General features: G+C 41.7%; 1 protein-coding gene across 4 annotated transcripts in view; it reads left to right on the top strand.

Annotated features, from left to right (window-relative positions):
* fam110b (family with sequence similarity 110 member B) overlaps positions 1–19,966 on the top strand; it is a 157,331-nt gene extending 137,365 nt beyond the window's left edge. For all 4 annotated transcript variants that reach the window (XM_078540455.1, XM_078540454.1, XM_078540457.1 and 1 more), the window contains one exon: positions 17,709–19,966. In XM_078540455.1, coding sequence (XP_078396581.1) covers positions 18,010–19,122 — 1,113 coding nt within the window. In that variant the 5' untranslated portion in view covers positions 17,709–18,009 and the 3' untranslated portion in view covers positions 19,123–19,966. The remainder of the gene's footprint in view (positions 1–17,708) is intronic.
* The last annotated feature ends 1,311 nt before the right edge of the window (positions 19,967–21,277 follow it).

Here is a 21,277-nt window from a genome sequence, read left to right as displayed (position 1 = left end):
TGAGGAAAGATTGGATAGGCTGGATTGTTTTCCTTGGAACTGAGGAGGCTGAGGGGTGACCTGATTGAGGGGCCTAGATAGAGTAGACAGAGATGCCTAGTTTCCCCTAGCAGAGAGGTGAATTACCAGGGGGTACAGATTTTAGGTAATTGGTAGACGTATTAGAGGGGACATGAGGAAAAACTTCTTCACCCAGAGGGTGGTAAGTGTTTGGAATTCACTGCCTGGTTTGGCGGTGGAGGGAGAAACCCTCCACTCATTTAAAAGGTGCCTGGACCTGCACCTAAAGTGCTGTAACCTTGCTATGGACTAGGTGCTGGAAGATGGGATTAAAATGGGCAGGTAGTTTGTTTTCCTTTTTTCAGCCAGCACAGACACAATGGGCTGAATGGCCTTTTTCTATGCTGTAACTTTTCTGTGGTTCCATGCTATTCCAAACATTGGAGCACCTTATTCGGTCTGTCATCAAGGATCTGCCTGAAATAAATACGTCATCCAAATAGCTCACTACCCGTTGGAAAATTCCAGGGGCTGAAGAAACACCAAATGGCAGCCTATGAAATTGAAGAAGACCCATGTGTGTATTAATAGTCAAATATGACATTGGCTCATCATCTAACTCAAGTTGTAGTGTGTCAGATCGAACTTTGAAAAAAATCTAGCCTCCTCACAACCTTGTGAACAGATACTCGACAATTGGCAAAGTACACTCCATGAATTGATTTACAATTACATTATAATCGCCACATATTCTTGCACTACCATCTGACTTTGGTACTATTACTATGGGAGTAACCCAATTACTCTGTTCTACTTTAGACATAATGGATTTGATTTTTATGGAGTCAGGGAAACTCAGTGCAGATGTGAAAATGGTGGCCAGGAACCAATTCTGGGATTCCCAACCCGATTCCTGAGGTTTCCAATTTTCACCAGTGCCGTTTAAAGGTGCTGGCTGGTTCGGGTCGTGACCCCTCACCCTGTACTCCCAAACTGGCCAGCTCCATTGCGGGAATAGGCTTATCCTAGTCCTCTGCAATTTCATGGAGTTGGGTCAGGTTTTTTAAAAGACTCGTGGTTTACGGCACCTCAGAGGTATTGCGAACCATAGTCTGGATGAGGGAATCTTTTGAAAGGTAAGTTCAAAAGTTCCTACCCATGCCCCCATGGCCCCTCTTATCCTTCATGTCAAGCTATGTCCCTCCATCCTCACCCATGGCCCCTCATACCCTCCATGATAGCTATGGCAGTTCCATACCCATTCATCCACTATACGCTCTAATTAGAACCAGTGAACCTCACAATGACAATGGGGTGTGTAAAAAAAGCTTTACAAAAGCAATTCATCCATAAAAAATATTTTTACTACAGTCTAATCAAAGTGTCAATCATCCAGACCCTTTAAAGTATCCATGGCAGAAACTGCAAGTACTTGAAACCTCTCTATCTTGTGTAAATAAACATTGTGAAATTGGCAGAAGAGATAGAGCCAAAGCGACAAACCAAGCAATATTTTACCTGGGGTGTAGCTGTTTTAGCACTCGAATGGATTTCTAGGTTCTCAGCCAGGAATGCATAATGAGGCTTCATTGCTTGCAGTTTCACCTATTGATAATTTAAGGGTCTGGAGTAAAAGCAATTTATATGAATGAATGACTTTTTAAAAGTTTTTTAAACACATCCTATTGTCACTATGGGGTTCATTGATTCTATACGGAGTGTATAGTGGGTGAATGGGCTTGGAAGTGCCATAGCCTGACATGGAGGGTATGAGGGGCATAGGGTGGGTGGAGGGGCATAGCTTGGCATGGAGGGCATAAGGGGCCATGGAGGGTGATTGGGAAGAATGAGGGGCATGGATGGGGCATGGAGAATGTGGGAGGAGTGAGGGACTATGAGGGGTGAGGGCTAGAGGGCTTACTATTTTTATTATAACTGGGACAAAGCCCCAAAGCAATGGGCCCAACTGCTGTTTACACCACCCTCACACCCGGAACAAAAATCTGCGGTAACTCTCACCCAAGGCGGATGTGCCAAGCCAGGAAATTTCTCAATTCCCATTACCTGCCTGGAGGATGAAAATCCAACCCAATGTTCTCAGTCTCTAGTCTTCTCAGCTCTTGCTCTACTTTTTTTTGAGCATAGGGTACTGAACAAAGCCTGTAATAAACTGTACCCCCATACGTTTATCTTAAATCCTTGAATCGGATTGCCGGCTTCACTAAACAGCTGAGGATACTTGGTGATCACGTTATCTTGCGTTGTGAATTTCGCTTCTGGGTGAAAAAACTTGTTCCAGTTTAACTTGAGTGCTTTTAAACAGTTTCTTCCCAACAAGGCTGGTTTTTCACCCTTCACCACAATGATGGGCAATTTTGTACATTGCTCCTTGTATGTGACTGGAACCAACACACTTCCCAATATGGAGATTTTCTCCCTTCCGTAACTTTGTAATTCTATATGTGATTTCTCCAGTTGATGCTGACTCAACTTTTGACAGTATAGCCGCTGTTGCGTGTGTGTCAACCCTCATGTTTACCAGAGCTCCATCCAATGCTAGTTGGGCTACGATGTGTGAACATTCACTGGACTTCCTTGTGCGTCAGATCGTAAGGATCACAGCCGACCCATCGTTGACCTGGTGCTGTTCAACAACCCAGCACAGTGATTGCCGTTTCCTCCAGCCAGCGTTTTCTCCATTTATATTCTTTCGACATGCCTTGGCAAGATGACCCTTTTTTCAGCTGTAGCACACTGTCTTCAGAACTTGACAATTGTGTGCCCAATGTTGGTCTAAGCACCAATAACTGGACTCTTTAGTACCGCTGCTACTATTATCCGCTCTAGTTAGGGCCTGCTCCGTACTCGGCTCCAGCATATTTACTTCAGCAGGCGACTTGCGGTTTTTTTCTCTAAGTTCTCTCAAGTCACGTTCCGCCATATCCATGGACAATGCTGTTTGGCAAGCTCTATTCAAAGTTAACTTTGGCAATCTCAGCAACCTACTGTGAATACATTCATTTTTTAAACCGGACATAAATCTGTCCTGCAATGAAATTCTCAAATTACAATGGAAGGCCAGCTTTTTCAAAGCCACAATAAACTCTCCAATGTCCTCACCAGGCAACTGATTCCTGGTTCCAAACCGATAGCTTTCCGCAATCTGCAATGGTTTGAGACTGTAGTGCTGCTTAAGCTTGCACAAAACGTCCATAGCAGCATGTCTTTTTGGCTTAGCAGGGGTGAGCAAATTCTTGAGTATTTCATATACTCCTGGGCCTGCTTAGGTCAGAAATATCACTCTTTTCCTTTCCTCCACTGTCTGATTAACAGCTGGGTTATCAGGGACATTGAGGATATTATTAGCAGTGAAATACATCTCTAGCTGCCTCACATACACACACCAAAGACTCTTGGCCACAACTATACTTTCCCAGTCCCCAAATAAGATCTGTTAATGCAGCCATCTTTGAAGGTCAGTCCGCCCATTTGTACAAACAGCCTTTTCGTTAAGACTGGATTTTAAAACTATATCTCAGCAAAATAAAAAAGCTCTTATTATATCTCAGCAAAATAAAAAAGTTCTTATGATATCACAGCAAAATAAAAAATGCTCTTAATTCCTCTACTAGTTTGCTAGAAAATTCTGCAACCTATATTTGTTCAGCTTTGGACATCCACAATCCTACTTTGTTGCCAGACTGTGGTATCTTTGCAGCACATGGAGTTCAAAGTACCCACTGACAGCTAGTTTATTCCGGTTTGACTTTTTATATGCATACATACACAAATGGCCACGAGGCTGCTATTGCAGTAGGTTATAGCTGTTGCTATGTATTCTAAAAATAATTGGTGAATTTCCATGGGTACTCCCTCACATGTGCCGTAAGCTGCAAAAACCATGCTTCCACATTGCTGCGCTGGACATACAGGATGAGTGAGAAAAGCCTTGTAGCAATTCACCCACAGAAAATGTTTAGGGTTAAGTAAAGTATGCATGGAGTTGCACATTCCAACACTGTGCAGTGGCAGTAATTCAGGCATTTAATTACTGGAAAACTGGTCAGGCAAGCTGTGTGGGAGCTTTAACCGATGCTACTTTGTATTTATTGTACACTTGTGTCTGGTTTAGCAGCAACATTGTTTGCTAAACGGGTGAAGCACTTAATCTGTGAGACAAATCTAAGATTATACACATCGAAACAGGTAACTTGAAATGTATATAAAGATGAACAAGCCTTCATCTTAAAAGTGCTGGCCGCTAAGCAAAGTTAAACAGATGAGCCCACGTCCATTGTAGTTGAAGTGCAACTGGTCTGAAGCCCTAAGATAAAAGCAAAAAACTGAGGATGCTGGAAATCCAAAACAAAAATAAAAATACCTGGAAAAACTCAGCAGGTCTGGCAGCATCTGTGGAGAGGAACACAGTTAATGTTTCGAGTCCGTATGACTCTTCAACAGAACTAAGTAAAAATAGAAAAGAGGTGAAATATAAGCTGGTTTAAGGGGGGGAGGGTAGAGCTGGATAGAGGGCCAGTGATAGGTGGAGATAGCCAAAAGATGTCATACGCAAACTGGAGGAACAGCACCTCATCTTTCGACTAGGCACTTTACAGCCTTCCGGACTGAATATTGAGTTCAACAATTTTAGATCATGAACTCTCTCCTCCATCCCCGCCCCCTTTCCGATTCTCCCCCCACCCCCCCTTTTTTTTCCAATAATTTATATAGATTTTTCTTTTCCCACCTATTTCCATTATTTTTAAATGTATTTCCATCCATTGTTTTATCTCTACCTTTTAGCCTATTTCGATCCCTTCCCTTCACCCCACCCCACCCCCACTAGGGCTATCTGTACCTTGCTTGTCTTGCTTTCTACCCTTAATTAGCACATTCCTTAGATAATATCAGCACCTTCAACACCTCTTTGTCCTTTTGTCTATGACATCTTGTGGTTATCTCTACCTATCACTGGCCCTCTATCCAGCTCTACCCCCCCCCCCCCCCCCCCCCCGCCTTTAAAGCAGCTTATATTTCACTTCTTTTCTATTTTTACTTAGTTCTGCTGAAGAGTCATATGGACTCGAAACATTAACTGTGTTCCTCTCCGCGGATGCTGCCAGACCTGCTGCGTTTTTCCAGATATTTTTATTTTTGTTTTGGTCTGAAGCCCAATTGATGTGAAAGTACTTCGTCAGCTTGCCAAAAGTACAAGCATCCTCTGATGGGCCACTTCAAGCAGTTGTATTTACTTTATACAGTTGTGTTGCAAGAGCCATTTTACTTGAATAGTTAAAACTTTAAATCCTAGCCTGTTAATTAATGTAACTTCAAATTACTATGTAACAATTGTTTATCTTTAAACAAGTTATTTGCAGTTCAGTTTGTACATTCAGCAGGGTATTGCCTGTCATCAACTAGGAACATTTGCTTTTAGTAGCTCTATTTTTATATGTGCTAAGCTTGTAAACTAGCAAAAGCTGATCGATAGCTTTGAAAAAAGTGCTGACACAGAGTCTTAAAAAGCTGACAGCCCAAGAGCTGCTGTGACATTTTGAAAACCAAGTAATTGTCCAGACTTTGTAAATTAAACTGTAGGAAAACACAACAGCCCAGGAACTCAAGGGAGGCCTTTTGGAGTGGATCTCAAGTGAACCAAACTTTTCTTGGCACATAGCTGTGCTCTGATTCCAATCCAAGGATCAGGGGCATTTATGTACAGTATTAGGTAACGTTGTGCACATCATTGACAGTACTAGTAGGCAGGGGTGAGATTGTGTCGTGTCACAGCATTGTTGGATCCACACTTCTGGCTCAACGTTTTCTTTAAACTCTTTAAGTACTGCCACTTTCCTATTAGAATGAAATTCCCAATGAAATTGTAATTAAATGCTCTGCAATGGATTGTTATCAGGAAAACTGCATTAAAAATTTTAAATTCTTCCCACTAAGGCTCTTAGAATGCTGAAAACCATATCTGTCCCTGTGGCCAGCTTTACTAAGGTGCAGATGGTGGGAGTGGGTCATATGACACAATAAGCTTCTCCAGATTCTTTTGGAATTTTTTGATGAGTAAAGAAAGGTGCATGGATAGAGCATAACTGACTCCCTGTCCTAAATCCAACCCACCTACCCAAATATTGGCACTTTCCTTAGTCCACCAAGTTGCAAGCCCCACTGTTCCTTCACTTGCAGAGGGAAAATCCATAAGAACATGAAAAGCTGGAGTGAATCCAAATGCTGAAGACATATAATTAGTGGTATCTTTCCAGGTTGAGGGGGATGGGGCCGGGTTTTGGTTCTTGCATCCCTCCAAATTTATTTTTAATAAAGCTCTTGGAACCCCCACATCTCAACGAGAATTCACTTATTTCAGATGAGAAGAATTATTTTGTAAAAAAAAACAAGCAGTAAAAAGCCCAATTTGAACTGTGCTAGTATGTCTGCCATAGAGGAGAAAATGCCTTGATAAGAAGCTGTGTCTCCCTTGTGGGGAAAGATGAGGAAAATATTAAATCCAGCTGCCTTTGGGGGGGATAGGGCTTTAATTCAATGCCATTGACAAAGTCGTTAAACTAATTAATGGACCTGCCCGTCCTTAAGGTTGGCGGGCAGGCCAGGAGCCCTGGCGGGCGTTAGAAAAAGCATGAAACCTCATCCACGGGCGGGATGAGGTTTCATGTTTTTTAAAAATGTAATTAAAGTGTATTTAGAAGTGATGGATATGTCCCAACTCATGTGACAGTGTCACGAGAGGGAATATGTCAGGGAAATTTTTTTTTTCTATTTTTCAGATTTTTTATTGTAGAGCCGATCCCCCTAAGGCAGCACTTAGCCTCAGGGAGATCAGTGCACTCTTTCGTGCGCATGCATGAAAGAGCGCACTTTTGGCTCAGAGAACCAAGCCCGCGCAGGGAGCACATAGCACTTCCTTGCGGACGTCATGCTGGGTGGGCCTTAATTGGCCCGCCCACGTAAAATAGTGGCCGCCCCCAATCGGGGGCGCCAATCAGAGGCGCACCTCTGTGCGCCCGCTCCTAAACATCCCCCCCCCCGACAGGGGAAATATTCTGCCCTGTAATCTCCCCCAACCCCACAACCCTCCGAGATAGCTGCACTCCTCCAATTCTGGCTTCTTGTGAGTCTCTGATTTAAATAGCTCCACCATTGGTGTCAGTGCCTTCAGCTGCTAGACCCTCGGCTCTCGAATTTCCTCCCTAAACGTCTCCGCCTCTCTTCCACTCCCTCCCTTAAAGATGGTCTTTAAAACCTACCTCTTTGATCAAGCTTTTGGTTATCTACCCTGATATCTCCTTATATGTTTGTTGATGCTCTTGTGAAGCACCTTGGAATGTTATGCTATGTTTAAAGATGCTAAATGTTTGTAAGTTGTAGTTGAATTTTTTAAGTTTAATGACCTCACATTACTGACTTCTCAACCGAAGGAAATTGTCTTTCCCTATTCACTTTGACAAAGCTCTTAAGTTTAAAAGCCTCTATTAAATCTCTGTGTTATATAGAAATTATCCCAGTATCTCAATTCTTTGTCATAACTGCAATTTTCTTTCCTCAGGATCAACCTGGTAAAGGTTTATCATGCATTCACCAAAGCTTTAATATCTTGTCTGTGATAGGGTGCTCAAAACTGCACCCAGTACTCTTATTGGTGACCCAGCCGTTGCCTTGTAAAAATTTCTCATTAACCCTTTACCATTATACTTGTCCTTATATAAAAACCAGAATGGCCTGCACTCATACTTCCAGGGAATTGTGCATTTGCGTCTTTAGGTCTTACATGTCTTTCTCCCGTTCCTTGTTTTTTTCCCCCAAAATGTATTCTCTCTTGCCGTTACCCATGTTAAACTTCCACAGAATGTCCAGGTGAATAACTAGTTGAAAGAGTCAAATTTAGGAATGTGTGCAGCTGTGTCACTATTTCAGTGTTTGGTGGTTTGGCGGGGTGGGAGGTGAAGAGGAGGTTCATGTATAGGTTCTGAATAGCAGACCTCAGCTTCAGGATTTCTGTGCTAATCTGTGCAAGCCCAACATCCTGATGTTGATGTCAGTTTCAGTGGGGTAATGACAGTTAACGCTGACAGCACGTCGTAACTGAAGTGACAGTGAAGACTACGATTGCTTGGCACTCCTGCATTATGGAGAGGAAAATCTGTGTGGGTGTTTGGTGACAATGAGATCAGACTTTGCTGTAATGACTGAGGTGAAACAGCTTGCCAATGCTCTCTGCCTAGGCTTGCATAAAAATAGTAATATAAAGTAGATGACAACAGCAAGGAATTAACACCTTTAGAAAAAGAATAGGTATTTAAAAAAGACTGTTGCCCAGTATTACAGTGGAATGAGGTCACTACTTATATATTTTGAGGTTATTAAGAAGGTTCTCCTGAACCATCTCAAAATTGGTGCAGAAATAATACATTCACTCCACCTGAACTGGGTGAAGATGTAAACTGTTTAGGCCCCCTTTTCTCATGGGACATAACTTGTGGGTTTTCAGCCACATACCCAACAATTTGTGTTTGAGATGATTCCATTCTACCAACAATCTCATTCATGCCAACCTCGCAAACTTGGAGCAGCAGAAAAATAGTTTCAGAAAAACAGATAACCTAAAAAAAACTGAAAACAGCTCTAAATATAGTCCTACATGACGAAGTCTACTTAGTGTTTTTTTGAGGTGAATAAATACATTTGGTGGCATGGCATTGCATCCTGAAATTCGGTTTGTTTCTGAAACCCAGTGACTTTACTTATGTGTACGTGGAGAAAATAATTACACTGAGAATGGAGATTGTACTTAAATTATAATCTTCCACTAGTAAAATTATAAAGGGCATAAGCACACACAAGTATGTTTCCCATTAATGGAGCTTGGATGGGAAACATCCCGGATAAAATCCAACATTTGGCCATGTATTTCCATAGGTTCCAGCTTTTTGAGGGCTGCTAGGTGCACTGGAATGAACAATGGATGAAAAGCAGTGTAAATAGCTCTTCTGAGTCTTGAAACACTCTATCTATAAGGCCACAGCCTATTCTATGTGTTCCTTTTTAAAGAGGAACCCAGCCTTTCAGTTTCTGCTTATTTGTAGCCTCCAGAGCATCTGATATGCGCCTTGTGACAACTCAGTCCACCATAGTGTTCGGACTCAATAATATCTCCAATTTTGTGACTAGAAGCTACATTTGCACTCTGAAACACTGAGGGTACATATATTTCAAACAGAAATGCTTATTCAAAGGCAGCTACAAAAATCATTTCCATGATCATTGCCATTCCATCCCCAAACCAACTGAAACAGCAGTCAAATACTAGTGATTGATATGACATCTCTCTGTACACTTTAGATAAGTCCTTCCTGCATTTCCTTCATTGATATATTTGTATATCACTTGGACTCCCGAGTACAATTGATATGATCAATCTCTTAAGTTAAACTTCTCCCTGACTGCTTCAAGTAGTTGAAACATCAGTGAGTGTTATTTCAACAAAAGCCAACAGGGAAAACACCTGAGTGGGCTGCTGGGCTAGTGTACAAGTTTTGAGCATATACAAAAATAATTCTGCAATGTTCATGAATATTTTTTTTTATTCATTCTCGGGATGTGGGCCTCGCTGGCTGGGCCAGCATTTATTGCCCATCCCTAGTTGCCCTTGAGAAGGTGATGGTGAGCTGCCTCCTTGAACTGCTGCAGTCCATGTGGTGGAGGTACACCCACAGTGCTGTTAGGAAGGGAGTTCCAGGATTTTGACCTAACGACAGTGAAGGAACACCGATATATTTCCAAGTCAGGATGGTGAGTGACTTGGTGGGGAACCTCCAGGTGATAATGGTTCCTATCTATTTGCTGCCCTTGTTTTTCTAGCTGGTAGTGGTTGTGGGTTTAGAAGGTGCTGTCTAAGGAGTCTTTATGAATTCCTGCAGTACATCTTGTAGATGGTACACGCTGCTGCTACTGTGACGGTGGAGAGAGAGAATGTTTTTGGATGTGGTGCCAATCAAACGGACTGCTTTGACCTGGATGGTGCCCAGCTTCTTCAGTGCTGTGGGAGCTGTACTCATCCAGGCAAGTGGGGAGTATTCCATCACACTCCTGACTTGTTCCTTGTAGATGATGGACAGGCTTTGGAGAGTCAGAAGGTGAGTCACTATTGTGTTGCATTGCAAAATTTTTGAAAATGAGCTCTTGGAAAATCTCCCAAAGAAACATATTTGAGACCAGCACTTTGAAGAAATAACATTTTGCAATGAGTGAGCACCATCTTCCCTCTGCTGGGTGGCAACCAGACAGAGCAGCCTACTTAGCTTAAATTTGCAATGTTGACACAATGTGAAGGAGACTATCTGTGAAACATGGCTGTTGACATGTACTGCCAGTATTTCTATTTTTGTTGAAACCCCTATTTTCCCCATTTGAGCTTTTTGATTTCTATCCATGCCTATAAAATAAAGAAACATACAATTGCCTTAGGATAAATAGAGTAGAGGTAATTTAGCTTTCAACATTGGCCGACAGGACAAATTCCAATTAACGTTGGGCTAAGGTAAGAGGAGAGCTCCGACACATTGAAGATGAGAAGCATTTCTTACTTAGATATCCAAAATAACAGGAACAGTTACTAATCTCTTCTGAGTCTTTACTTGACATGCCACTTTGGAATCCACGAAGCATGATCCATCCAGGTAGCAGCTGGTTTACTGCAGGAAGTATCATCAAAGTGTTCACCAAGTTCAACATTTCCTCCACATAAGTTCTAAATGTAAATAATCACATCTTCATTGTCCAGCAAATTTTAGGATTCCTGGAAACTTAGGTTGTAATCCAGGGACAAAACTATGTAAGAGCGCTGGCATGCAGATACCCAGAAGTGTGGACATTCAAGGCATTATTGGAAGAAAAACCAAGCAGCATGAGGCAGATATCAATACACAGGGCAAAATTAAAGGATATTCCGATCATGAAATGCCAGGTAAAATACCAGGTAAAAAGGCTGACTTCTGTCAGAAAAAGCTGACACAAGTATGAGAGTGCTGACTGACTGTCAAAGATTGCCATTTGGCATGCATGAGTCTTGTTTTACCCATCACTGGTATGTAAGTTTTTTTCTATTTTCTGTTCATTTTGTTCAAAACATGGCAGACATTCAACAGAGGTTATTAATCTTTCAGAACAATAAGAGTACTGTTATTTTGGGGATTTGTGCATATAGTTTTACAGTACAATGTTGTATTGCAAAAATATCTGAAAAAGAAATTTTGGAAATTCTCTCCAAGAAAAATGATTGAACCTGATCCTTTACAGAACTAGCATTTTGCACCATGTGAGCAGCAACTCATTTCAGCTGACAGCGGTACGCTGCTGCTCTTTAAAGTGATTAGCATTTTTACACCTTGTTGCTTCGACCAGCTGTTCAGTGATATTAACTGAGCAACAGTCACTGCCTCTATGGGAGTGCTATAAGCTCAAATAATAATTTTGTACTTATAGGGAGGAAGTTATTTTTGGGTTGAAGTGGAGGAGCAGAGTGCAGACTGTTTTGCATTTATTTTTTGCTGCTCCATCCCTGAATTTAATGTATTAGCAAAAGGCAAAACCTTTGTCTCGAGTTCACAGGCAAATAATGTAGAGAATGTACAATCATACGGAGCTCATGATGTGTGAACTATTAAACTGCCTTGTTGGCGCAGAACCCCATTCAGCCATGATTCAGTGAGGAGTGTAGAAGAGTAATACTGGAGCAGCGCCAAAATGAGGTGGCAATTGGTGTAGCTGCAACACATGATGAAATGCATGCTAATTAATGGAAGGCAGCATACTACCGGTAAGATCTAAGCAACCCCACAGCAAACGGGTCAGATCAACGCCCTGCAGTCCTGTCTCATCCAGTTGTGAAAAGTGTTGCAGTTAACTGACCTTCCCATAACATAAGGTCAGAAGTGGGGATATTCACTGATGATTGCACAGCATTCAATACCATTCGCAACTCCTCAGGTATGAAGTAGTATGTGTCTACTCGCAACAAGATTTGGACAACATTCAAAATGGGGCTGATAAGTGGCAAGCAATATTCTTTCCATACTAGTGCCAGGCAATGATGATCTCCAACAAGACAGAGTCTAACCACCTTCAGTTGACATTCAGTGGCATTGCCATTGCTGAATCTCCCACCATCACATTCAAGGGGTCACCATTGACCAAAATCTTAACTGGACCAGTTACATAAATACTGTGGTTGCAGGAGCAAGTCAGAGACTGATTATTCTGCTGCGAGTAACTTACCTCCTGACTCCTCAAAGCCTTTCCACCATCTACTTGGCACAAGTCAGGAGTGTGCTGGAATACTCCTCGTTCACCTGGATGAGTGCAGCTGCAGCATAACATAATAAATAGGGGCAAGAGTAGGCCATTTGGCCCTTTGAACCTGCTCTGACATTCAGTAAAACCATGGCTGATTTACTTAAGCCCCACTTTACTGTACAATCCACATATTCCTTAATACCCAAAATTCTATCAATCCCTATCTTGATAATGTCCAATGACTGAGCATCTACAGCTCTCTGAGGTAGAGAATTTCAAAGATTCATGATCCTGTGAGTGAATAAATTTCTCCTCATCTCTGTTCTAAATGACTGATCCCTTATTCTCAGTATATGACCCTGTATTCCAGATTCCCCAGCACCCTGTTAAGCCCCTACATGTGATTCAATTAGATCACCTCATATTCTTCTAATTGCCAGAAAATAAAGGCCTACTCTACTCTAAGCTCCCCTCATTGGATTATTCACTCATCTCAGGAACCAGTCTAGTGAATGTTTGTTGCACTCCCTTTATAGCAAGTACATTTATCCTTCCTTGGGTAAGGAAACCAAAACAGCACGCAGTTGTGGCCTGACCAATGTCCTACACAATTGTAGAAAGACTCCTGTACTCCACACCTTTTGCAATGAAAGTTAATATACCATATCACAAAATCACACAGTGCAAAAGAGGCCCTTTGGCCCATCGAGTCTGCACCGACACGTGAGAAACACCTGACCTACCTACCTAATCCCATTTACCAGTACTTGGCCCATAGCCTTGAATGTTATGACGTGCCAAGTGCTCATCCAGGTACTTTTTAAAGGATGTCAGGCAGCCCGCCTCCACCACCCTCCCAGACAGTGCATTCCAGACCATCACCACCCTCTGTGTAAAAAAGATTTTCCTCACATCCCCCCTAAACCTCCTGCCCCTCACCTTGAACTTATGTCCCCTTGCGATTGATCCTTCAACTAAGGGGAACAGCTGCTCCCTATCCACCCTGTCCATGCCCCTCATAATCTTGTACACCTCGATCAGGTCGTCACTCAGTCTTCTCTGCTCCAACGAAAACAACCCAAGTCTATCCAACCTCTCTTCATAATTTAAATGTTTCATTCCAGGCAACATCCTGGTGAATCTCCTCTGCACCCCCTCCAGTGCAATTACATCCTTCCTATAATGTGGTGACCAGAACTGCACACAGTACTCCAGCTGTGGCCTCACCAAGGTTCTATACAACTCCAACATGACCTCCCTACTTTTGTAATCTATGCCTCGATTGATAAAGGCAAGTGTTCCATATACCTTTTTCACCACCCCACTAACATGCCCCTCCACCTTCAGAGATCTATGGACACACACGCCAAGATCCCTTTTGTTCCTCAGAACTTCCTAGTGTCATGCCGTCCATTGAATACTTCCTTGTCAAATTACTCCTTCCAAAGTGTATCACCTCACACTTTTCAGGGTTAAATTCCATCTGCCACTTATCTGCCCATTTGACCATCCTGTCTATATCTTCCTGTAGCCCAAGACACTCAACCTCTCTATTAACCACCCGGCCAATCTTTGTGTCATTCGCAAACTTACTAACCCTACCCCCCACATAGTCATCTATGTCATTTATATAGATGACAAATAATAGGTGACCGAGCACAGATCCCTGTGGTACGCCACTGGACACTGGCTTCCAGTCACTAAAGCATCCTTCTGTCATCACCCTCTGCCTCCCTCAACTAAGCCAATTTTGAATCCACCTTATCAAATTACCCTTTTTCCCATATGCATTTGCCTTCTTTATAAGTCTCCCATGTGGGACCTTGTCAAAAGCTTTGCTGAAATCCATATAAACTACATCAACTGCACTACCCTCATCTACACACCTGGTCACCTCTTCAAAAAATTCAATCAAATCTGTTAGGCATGACCTCCCTCTGACAAAGCTATGCTGACTATCCCTGATCAAACTTTGCCTCTCCAAGTGGAGATTTCCTTTCCTAATTGCTTGCTGCACCTGCAGGTTAACTTTCTGTGATTCATGTACAAGGACACCCAGATCCGTATGAATGTAAACGTTTCCAGTCTCTCACCATTCAAAAATGATTCTTTTTTATTTTTCCTACCAAAATGGATCATTTCAAACTTTGCCACGTTGCATTGTTATGACCACAGCAGATGTTAATTGCTGCGCAAACCAAATTCCAGAGGGAAACTTGGCTTATGGGCCATACCTTTTTTTTAATATTCTGAAAATGAGAAGAAAATGTACTGATCACAGCAGCAAGATGTCCAGTAACACCTTTGGGATTTTAAAAATTAAAAGTAAAAGTTTTATTTACAAGAATAAAAGAAAATTTAAGCGCACAATATTACAGTTGCACAGTTAAAATTAGTCTTACAAAACATTCCCCCAAAAGACACCCTACTTGGTCAGACCCACAAGTAAACACCTTCCTGGCAACATTCTCTTATAGATATTTAACTATAAAAATCCAGTAATATTACCCAAGGCAAACTGCTGTAGCTTTAATAAAGGTATATTTCATTACCTCTTAAACTCTCTCCCACTCTGCTATGGAAATCCAAAACTTCAGAACGACTGCCTTTTGAGGCCCAAGACTTTTCTGGCTTGACTGGATGGCTGATTCAAACTGCATCTTCTCCCAGCCTAGAGCCTTTGCCAGGAGATCTTCCTCACACAGCCAATAGCCCACAGCTACAGCTAACAGTTCAACAGCAAGCAGATCCCTTAGCCTTTCCACAGTAACTCTAAAATACCATTCTCCCCCTTTCATCCCAGGTTCCATTGTTCTCACATCTCTCTGAAACTCAAATCCTTCCAAATATAAAATCTTTCATGTTTCTATTTTGTCTCTGCTTTCGGGTCAATAAAATGTAATATACCCTCTTGTTTATCCATGGAACTCCTGCAAAATGCAAACATACTTCTTGGCACCACTGACTTCCCTTTGATATTCAAACAAACTTTCAACTTATCTAAAAATGCAAATGTTAGATCTAACCTATTCACTTGTACCTGAAACACCTCATAATATCTTATTAAAAATGTGCAAACCTAATGCTTCTATTCTTTCATGTCTTAAACCCCCGCAGACAATCTTTCTTCTAGTAACATTTCGCCAACTTAATTAAATCATTTACACGCACAAACGTGCGCACGCACACAGACAACACAGCCGCCTTCACGGAATAACAATATTCCCCAAAAATATTTTTTTAAAAATAACATTTGATTCTCACAGTCTTCCATCTGCTATGTTCTTGCCCACTCACCCAATGTGTCTATATCCCCCTGTGGACTCTTTACATCCTTTAATTCCCCACCTAACTTTGTTTCACCAGCAGTTTTAATTGCGTTACACCTACTCCCCTCATTTAAGTCATGGATACAGATTGTAAATAGCTGAGGTCCAAGTGCTGACCCTTGCAGTACCCAGCCCTGTTACAGCCTGACAGTTGAAAAATGTCTCATTTATTCATTCCTACTCTGTTTTCTGTCCACTACCAATCCTGAATCCATGCTAATATATCACTCCTAATCCCATGAGTTCTAATTTTGTGCAATAACCTCTTGTGTGGCACCTTAATGAATGCTTTTTGAAAATCCAAATACACTACATCCATTGTTTTCCCCCTTATCCATCCTACTAGTTACATCCTCGAAAACCTCTTAAGATATTGTCAAACATAATTTCCCTTTCATAAATCCATGTTGACTGTGCTTAATCATATTATGATTTTCTAAGTATCCTCTTACCTCCCTAATAATAGGATCTAGCATTTTGCCTAGTACTGATGTCAGGCTAACTGGCCTATAGTTCCCTGTTTTCTCTCTCCTTCCTTTCTTAAACATGGGGGTTATGTTTGCTACCTTCCAGTCTTTGGGTGCTGTTATGGAATCCAAGGAATTCTGGAAGATCAAAGCCAATGTATCCACTATCTCTGCAGCTATTATTTTTAAAATCCTAGGATGCAGGTTGGCAGGTGCAAGGGATTTGTCACCACTTAGCACCATTAGTTTCTCCATTACTATTTCTTTACTTGTACTGATTAATTTAAATTCCTCATTCTTTCTGGACCCTTGGCTCCCCGTTATTTCTGGAATGTTTTTTGTGTCTTCCAACAACGCTCAAGAACCTCAACCAGTTCATTTGATTGGCACTCCATCTACCATCCTAAGCATTCACTCCCTTCACCACCAGTGCACCATGGCTGTGCTGCAGTGACTCGCCAGATCTTCCATGACAGAACATCCCAAATCTGTGACCTCTACCGCCCAGAAGGATAAAGGCAGCAAGCTCATGGGGACCCTACCACCTTCAAGTCACACACATCCTGGCTTGGAAATGTATTCTGCCTTGATACCTGGGTCAAAATCCTGGAACACCCTACTTAAAAGCATTGTGGGAGTACCTGCGCCACATGGGACTGCAGTGATTCAAGAAGGTGGCTCACCACCACCTTTTGAAATTAAATTAAGGATGGGCAATAAACTCTGGCCTTGCTCAGTGATGCCCACATCTCCTGAAGAAATAAAAAGAACAAAAAAAAGTTCAAGTCAAGGTGATGTCAAGGAAAACTGGGTAAAATTCTGAGTATAAATTTTACCTGCTTAAAGGTGTGTTGTAGCACCAACTTAAAATATTGGATTGTAAAATTAGATATATATTTTCTGTACTTTTTGGGGAGAAAATGGTTAATTGTAGCATTTTAATTGGAGATTTTAATGATACCTGAGCACTATTTTTCTATGGATAATTCATATAACAAATTTGTTGTATTGGCATAGTGTGACACAGATATAATTATGATGCTTTCATGCTTCTCAAAAACTAAGGAGCCACTTAACCTGTACAATTGACAAAAAATTCTGTACTCCAGGGAGTGAATGCCCTGATATAGTCATGTCTGGCTCAAATCTATAAAATAAACTAAGCAGGTTGACACTGCCCTTAACCCAACTCGCAACGTACACACTTTCAACAAATGCAGCTGAATGGTCTGTGACAAAAAGTGGAAACCTAGGTTTGTTCTCCCTCTCTCTGTCCTAGGGTCACTGCACCTTGGCTGAGATGAGTCTAAGTTCCCAAGAGAAAGAACTGTTAATATTAATGAGTTGTATAAAATGTTGGTGCTACATTAGCTGGTATGGCTGAGAGGTTATTTTTAAAAGTCACAGTTGACACATTTGATTTAGGATAGCACACCATTAATAATGCAATTTATAATATGCATGTCTCCAGATTATTTGCTGCATTCCATCCTAGCAAACTACTGCAAACTCTGCGCTTTTTCTGTTTTGTTGCTGTAGACTAGCTGTGATGTCACCCAGTAATACTAACATAGTTGGTTATTCTGTGTTTCAGATCACTGCCTGGCGTTGTGCACAAAAGAACAGACAAGTCTCCCACATCTCTTAGTCAGCTTAAAAAAAGAATCAACAGAGCAGATTAATACAGACTTGTGTCTCGTGGCCCTTTGTACAAAGGCTGGCTTTAAAGAGAACACAGTGGTATTTAATGAGCTATGAGATGAGGCCCTGCTGGTGATACTTGCAGCATAAGACCCTTCCTTCTTCATCCTGCTTTATATACATGATTCAACACAGTGTATTTGGAGTTACTCAACACAGATTCCAAGACGGCTGCTGGGGACAGGCCATCGAGCATGCCTACAGAAATGCTACAAGCAGATAGCATGGTCAAACCTGTTGGTTCGGCAACCACCTTTACGTCAGCTGTTCCTCTTCGCATACTGAACAAAGGTCCAGACTATTTTCGAAGGCAGGCGGAGCCTAACCCTAAAAGACTCAGTGCGGTGGAACGGCTAGAAGCTGATAAAGCAAAATATGTGAAGAGTCAAGAAGTGATCAATGCCAAGCAGGAGCCGGTGAAACCAGCTGTGCTGGCAAAGCCGCCAGTCTGCCCAGCAGTCAGACGGGCAGCAGGTACCCCATCACAAAAGCTATCTAACAATCACAAGGCAGACAGCACTGCAAAAAGAGAAAACTTGAATCTGGAAATTTTGAAGAATATAATTAATAGCTCAGAAAGTTCCACCTCAGGGTCAGTACACAAACACAGCGCACGGAACTGGCCCCAGCACAGACCTGCCTCCACAGAAATCAACAGGCGCACATTTGCAGAATCTATTCAGGTGTACAGTAATCAAGGTCATAGTAGTCTACAGGGAGGCAACCTGAACGTAACCAAACGATTGTTTGAAGACCAAGTCAGTGATTCAGCCCTGCACATTTCTCACAGTTCAGCAGATGTCAGGAGGGTTGTTGAAGGGAAGCCTCTAAAACCAATACCCAGCAGCAGTTCTGCTCCTCCTGTTCTACCCAAACCTAATATTTCAACCTGTAATACACCTAAGTCACCAACACAAACTACCCCAGACTTGCCCACCAACCCAAGCAGGCGACCTTCGCTGCATCGCTCCAAATCTGATCTCAGTGATCGATATGCTCGTGCCAATGCAGACGTGGAGCGATTCTTTAACTACTGTGGACTAGATCCTGAAGAACTTGAAAACATCGGAATGGAAAATTTCACAAGGGCAAATTCGGACATAATCTCCCTGAACTTTCGCAGTGCGAGCATGATCAGTTCAGACTGTGAGCAGTCACGACGGAGCAATGATGACCTGACGGATGACGAGGAAACCAATGATCGTGTGCCGTATGGTATTTCAGCAGTGGAAAGGAATGCTAGAGTGATTAAATGGTTATATAGTTGCAAACAAGCTAAGGAATCCCAGAAAATATCTCATGTTTAAGGAAGGGGAAAAAAATCCTGGTTGAGTCAAATTTTTTTTGTATTTTTATTTTTGTCTGTAAATCTTTTAGTTGTGATGAGTTGTGAAGTCTACTGGGATATTTCTTGCAGATCTCAATTCCACTGTGTTGCTAGCTGTATGTTCTCTCATTGCATGCTTATCGACTTGAACTCAGAACTGGCCTATACTTCAGAACACATGAAGACATGGACGTTTCAACTGTATTAGATATATACCTATATACATATGTATCAACCAACAAGAGCACGGGGTACTATGTCCACATTTTATTGTACATTTCAAACAATTATATATGAGGACAAATGGCCTTTAATGTGGCAGAAACTCTTCGTAAATAAATGTAAATCAGGGCGAAAAAAGAATCATCTGTCAGCCACATTGCAATGGCAGTCATGTGTAGTTCACCTTGGTCTTGCAACGCATGGTACGGCCCATGTAACCTTTAATAGTCCCATGTAACCTCTAATAGTAGTGAGTTGTCTATAATGTTTCTCTTGAAGCTGTCCAGTTTAATGCATCAGCATGGTACAGCTCTGACAATCCATGTCTTCCAGATCTGCTTCAACTGCCAGTCTAACTGTCTGCTGTAATGTGGTGCTGAGAAGTGAAAAGTACAGCGGGTGATCTCATTAAATTGTTCATTGTTGCTTTTTAATATACTCCAGCGCTGCACTTCATTTCATAAAGAGACTGGCGCCTGAGCTGATGGGGAAACCAGAATTTTTTTTGTATGATATAAATGCTGTAAGAGTTTGTAAATACTTTAAAGCTGTTATCAGATCTGTAAAGAAGAACCTGTTATACTAATAAATAGTTTCCAGTCCATTCGTCACTTTTCTTGATTTTAGCTTTGTTCGTTCATAATGCCAATGTTGCTTTAGTTTTAACGTGAACGTTTCAAACAAGTTTACAATATTGTGACATTTTTTACTCTTATTGTGGCTTCATGAAGTGACAGTACATTGCAGGCAGGCAATGTGCAATGATGGCCTTAGTTCACAAAACTTCACATTGATTGCTTAGTATTCAAACCCTAGAAATATCTCGGGCTCCTAATAATCATGCTCATCACTGTGATGTTAGCTCTTTTCAAAGTTATAGTGATATTCAAAAGGTGTTGCATTGTAATACTTTAAACCTGCAGCAAAAACATAATGGCAATTTGCAGCCACACTCCGTGTTCAGCCTGTGCAGCCATAGGGATCGTACCTTTATTTCACGTTTGTATTTTTGAAAACAATATCTTTGCGGTGTGACATACTTTACACTTTTTTAAGAAACGTTAAAGGCTTCACAAATCCTTTGCATGGGGCGGGTTATCTCCCATGTGCATCTTGCTGTACTCACAATCAACTAAACTGTGATAAGCCATTTTAAAATCCATATGCAAGCTGTAATAAATTATAAAGCAGGAATGCAAGAAGCATAATGAGACTGAAGGGATCAACGTGTGTCTTGTTCATAGTATAAAAAAATTAAATAGTGAATACTAGGAACTTGAAGTGAAAACCAAAATTGCAGGAAATTTGCAGGAGGTGGTTAGGCAGCAGCTGAAGGAGAAAGACTGAGCATTCTGGAAAACTGATAAATGGTCACACATGAAGCATTCATTATGGACAGATTTTTAGCCCCCATATGGAGGCAGGCGGGCATGTAAATTTGTGCCATCAGCTGGCATGCTGCAGCAAGCAATTAGGAAGGCAAATGGCATGTTGGCCTTTATTGCAAGGGGATTGGAACTCAAGAATAAAGAAACCTTCTACAGTTGTAAAGGGTTTTGGCGAGACTGCATCTGGAGTACTGTGTGCAGTTTCTGATCCCCACATTTATGGAAGGATACACTTGCATTGGAGGCGGTACAGCAAAGGTTCACTAAATCGGTCCCTGGGATGAAGGGGTCGTCCTATGACGAGAGGCTGAGTAAATAGGGTTTATGATTCTGGAGTTTAGAAGAATGAGAGGCGATCTCATTGAAAGCTACAAAATTTGGAAGGGACTTGATAGGGTAGACACAGAGGTTGTTTCCGTTGTTTGGGAAATCTAAAACACGGGGTCAGTTTTCAGGATAAGGGACTAATCATTTAGGACTGAGATGAGGAGGAATTACTTCACTCAAAGGGTTGTGAATCTTTGG

This window comes from Cetorhinus maximus, chromosome 4 (assembly GCF_964194155.1).
Source record: "Cetorhinus maximus chromosome 4, sCetMax3.hap1.1, whole genome shotgun sequence".
Lineage (NCBI taxonomy): Eukaryota > Metazoa > Chordata > Chondrichthyes > Lamniformes > Cetorhinidae > Cetorhinus > Cetorhinus maximus.
This window is presented reverse-complemented; position numbering and strand designations above follow the sequence as displayed.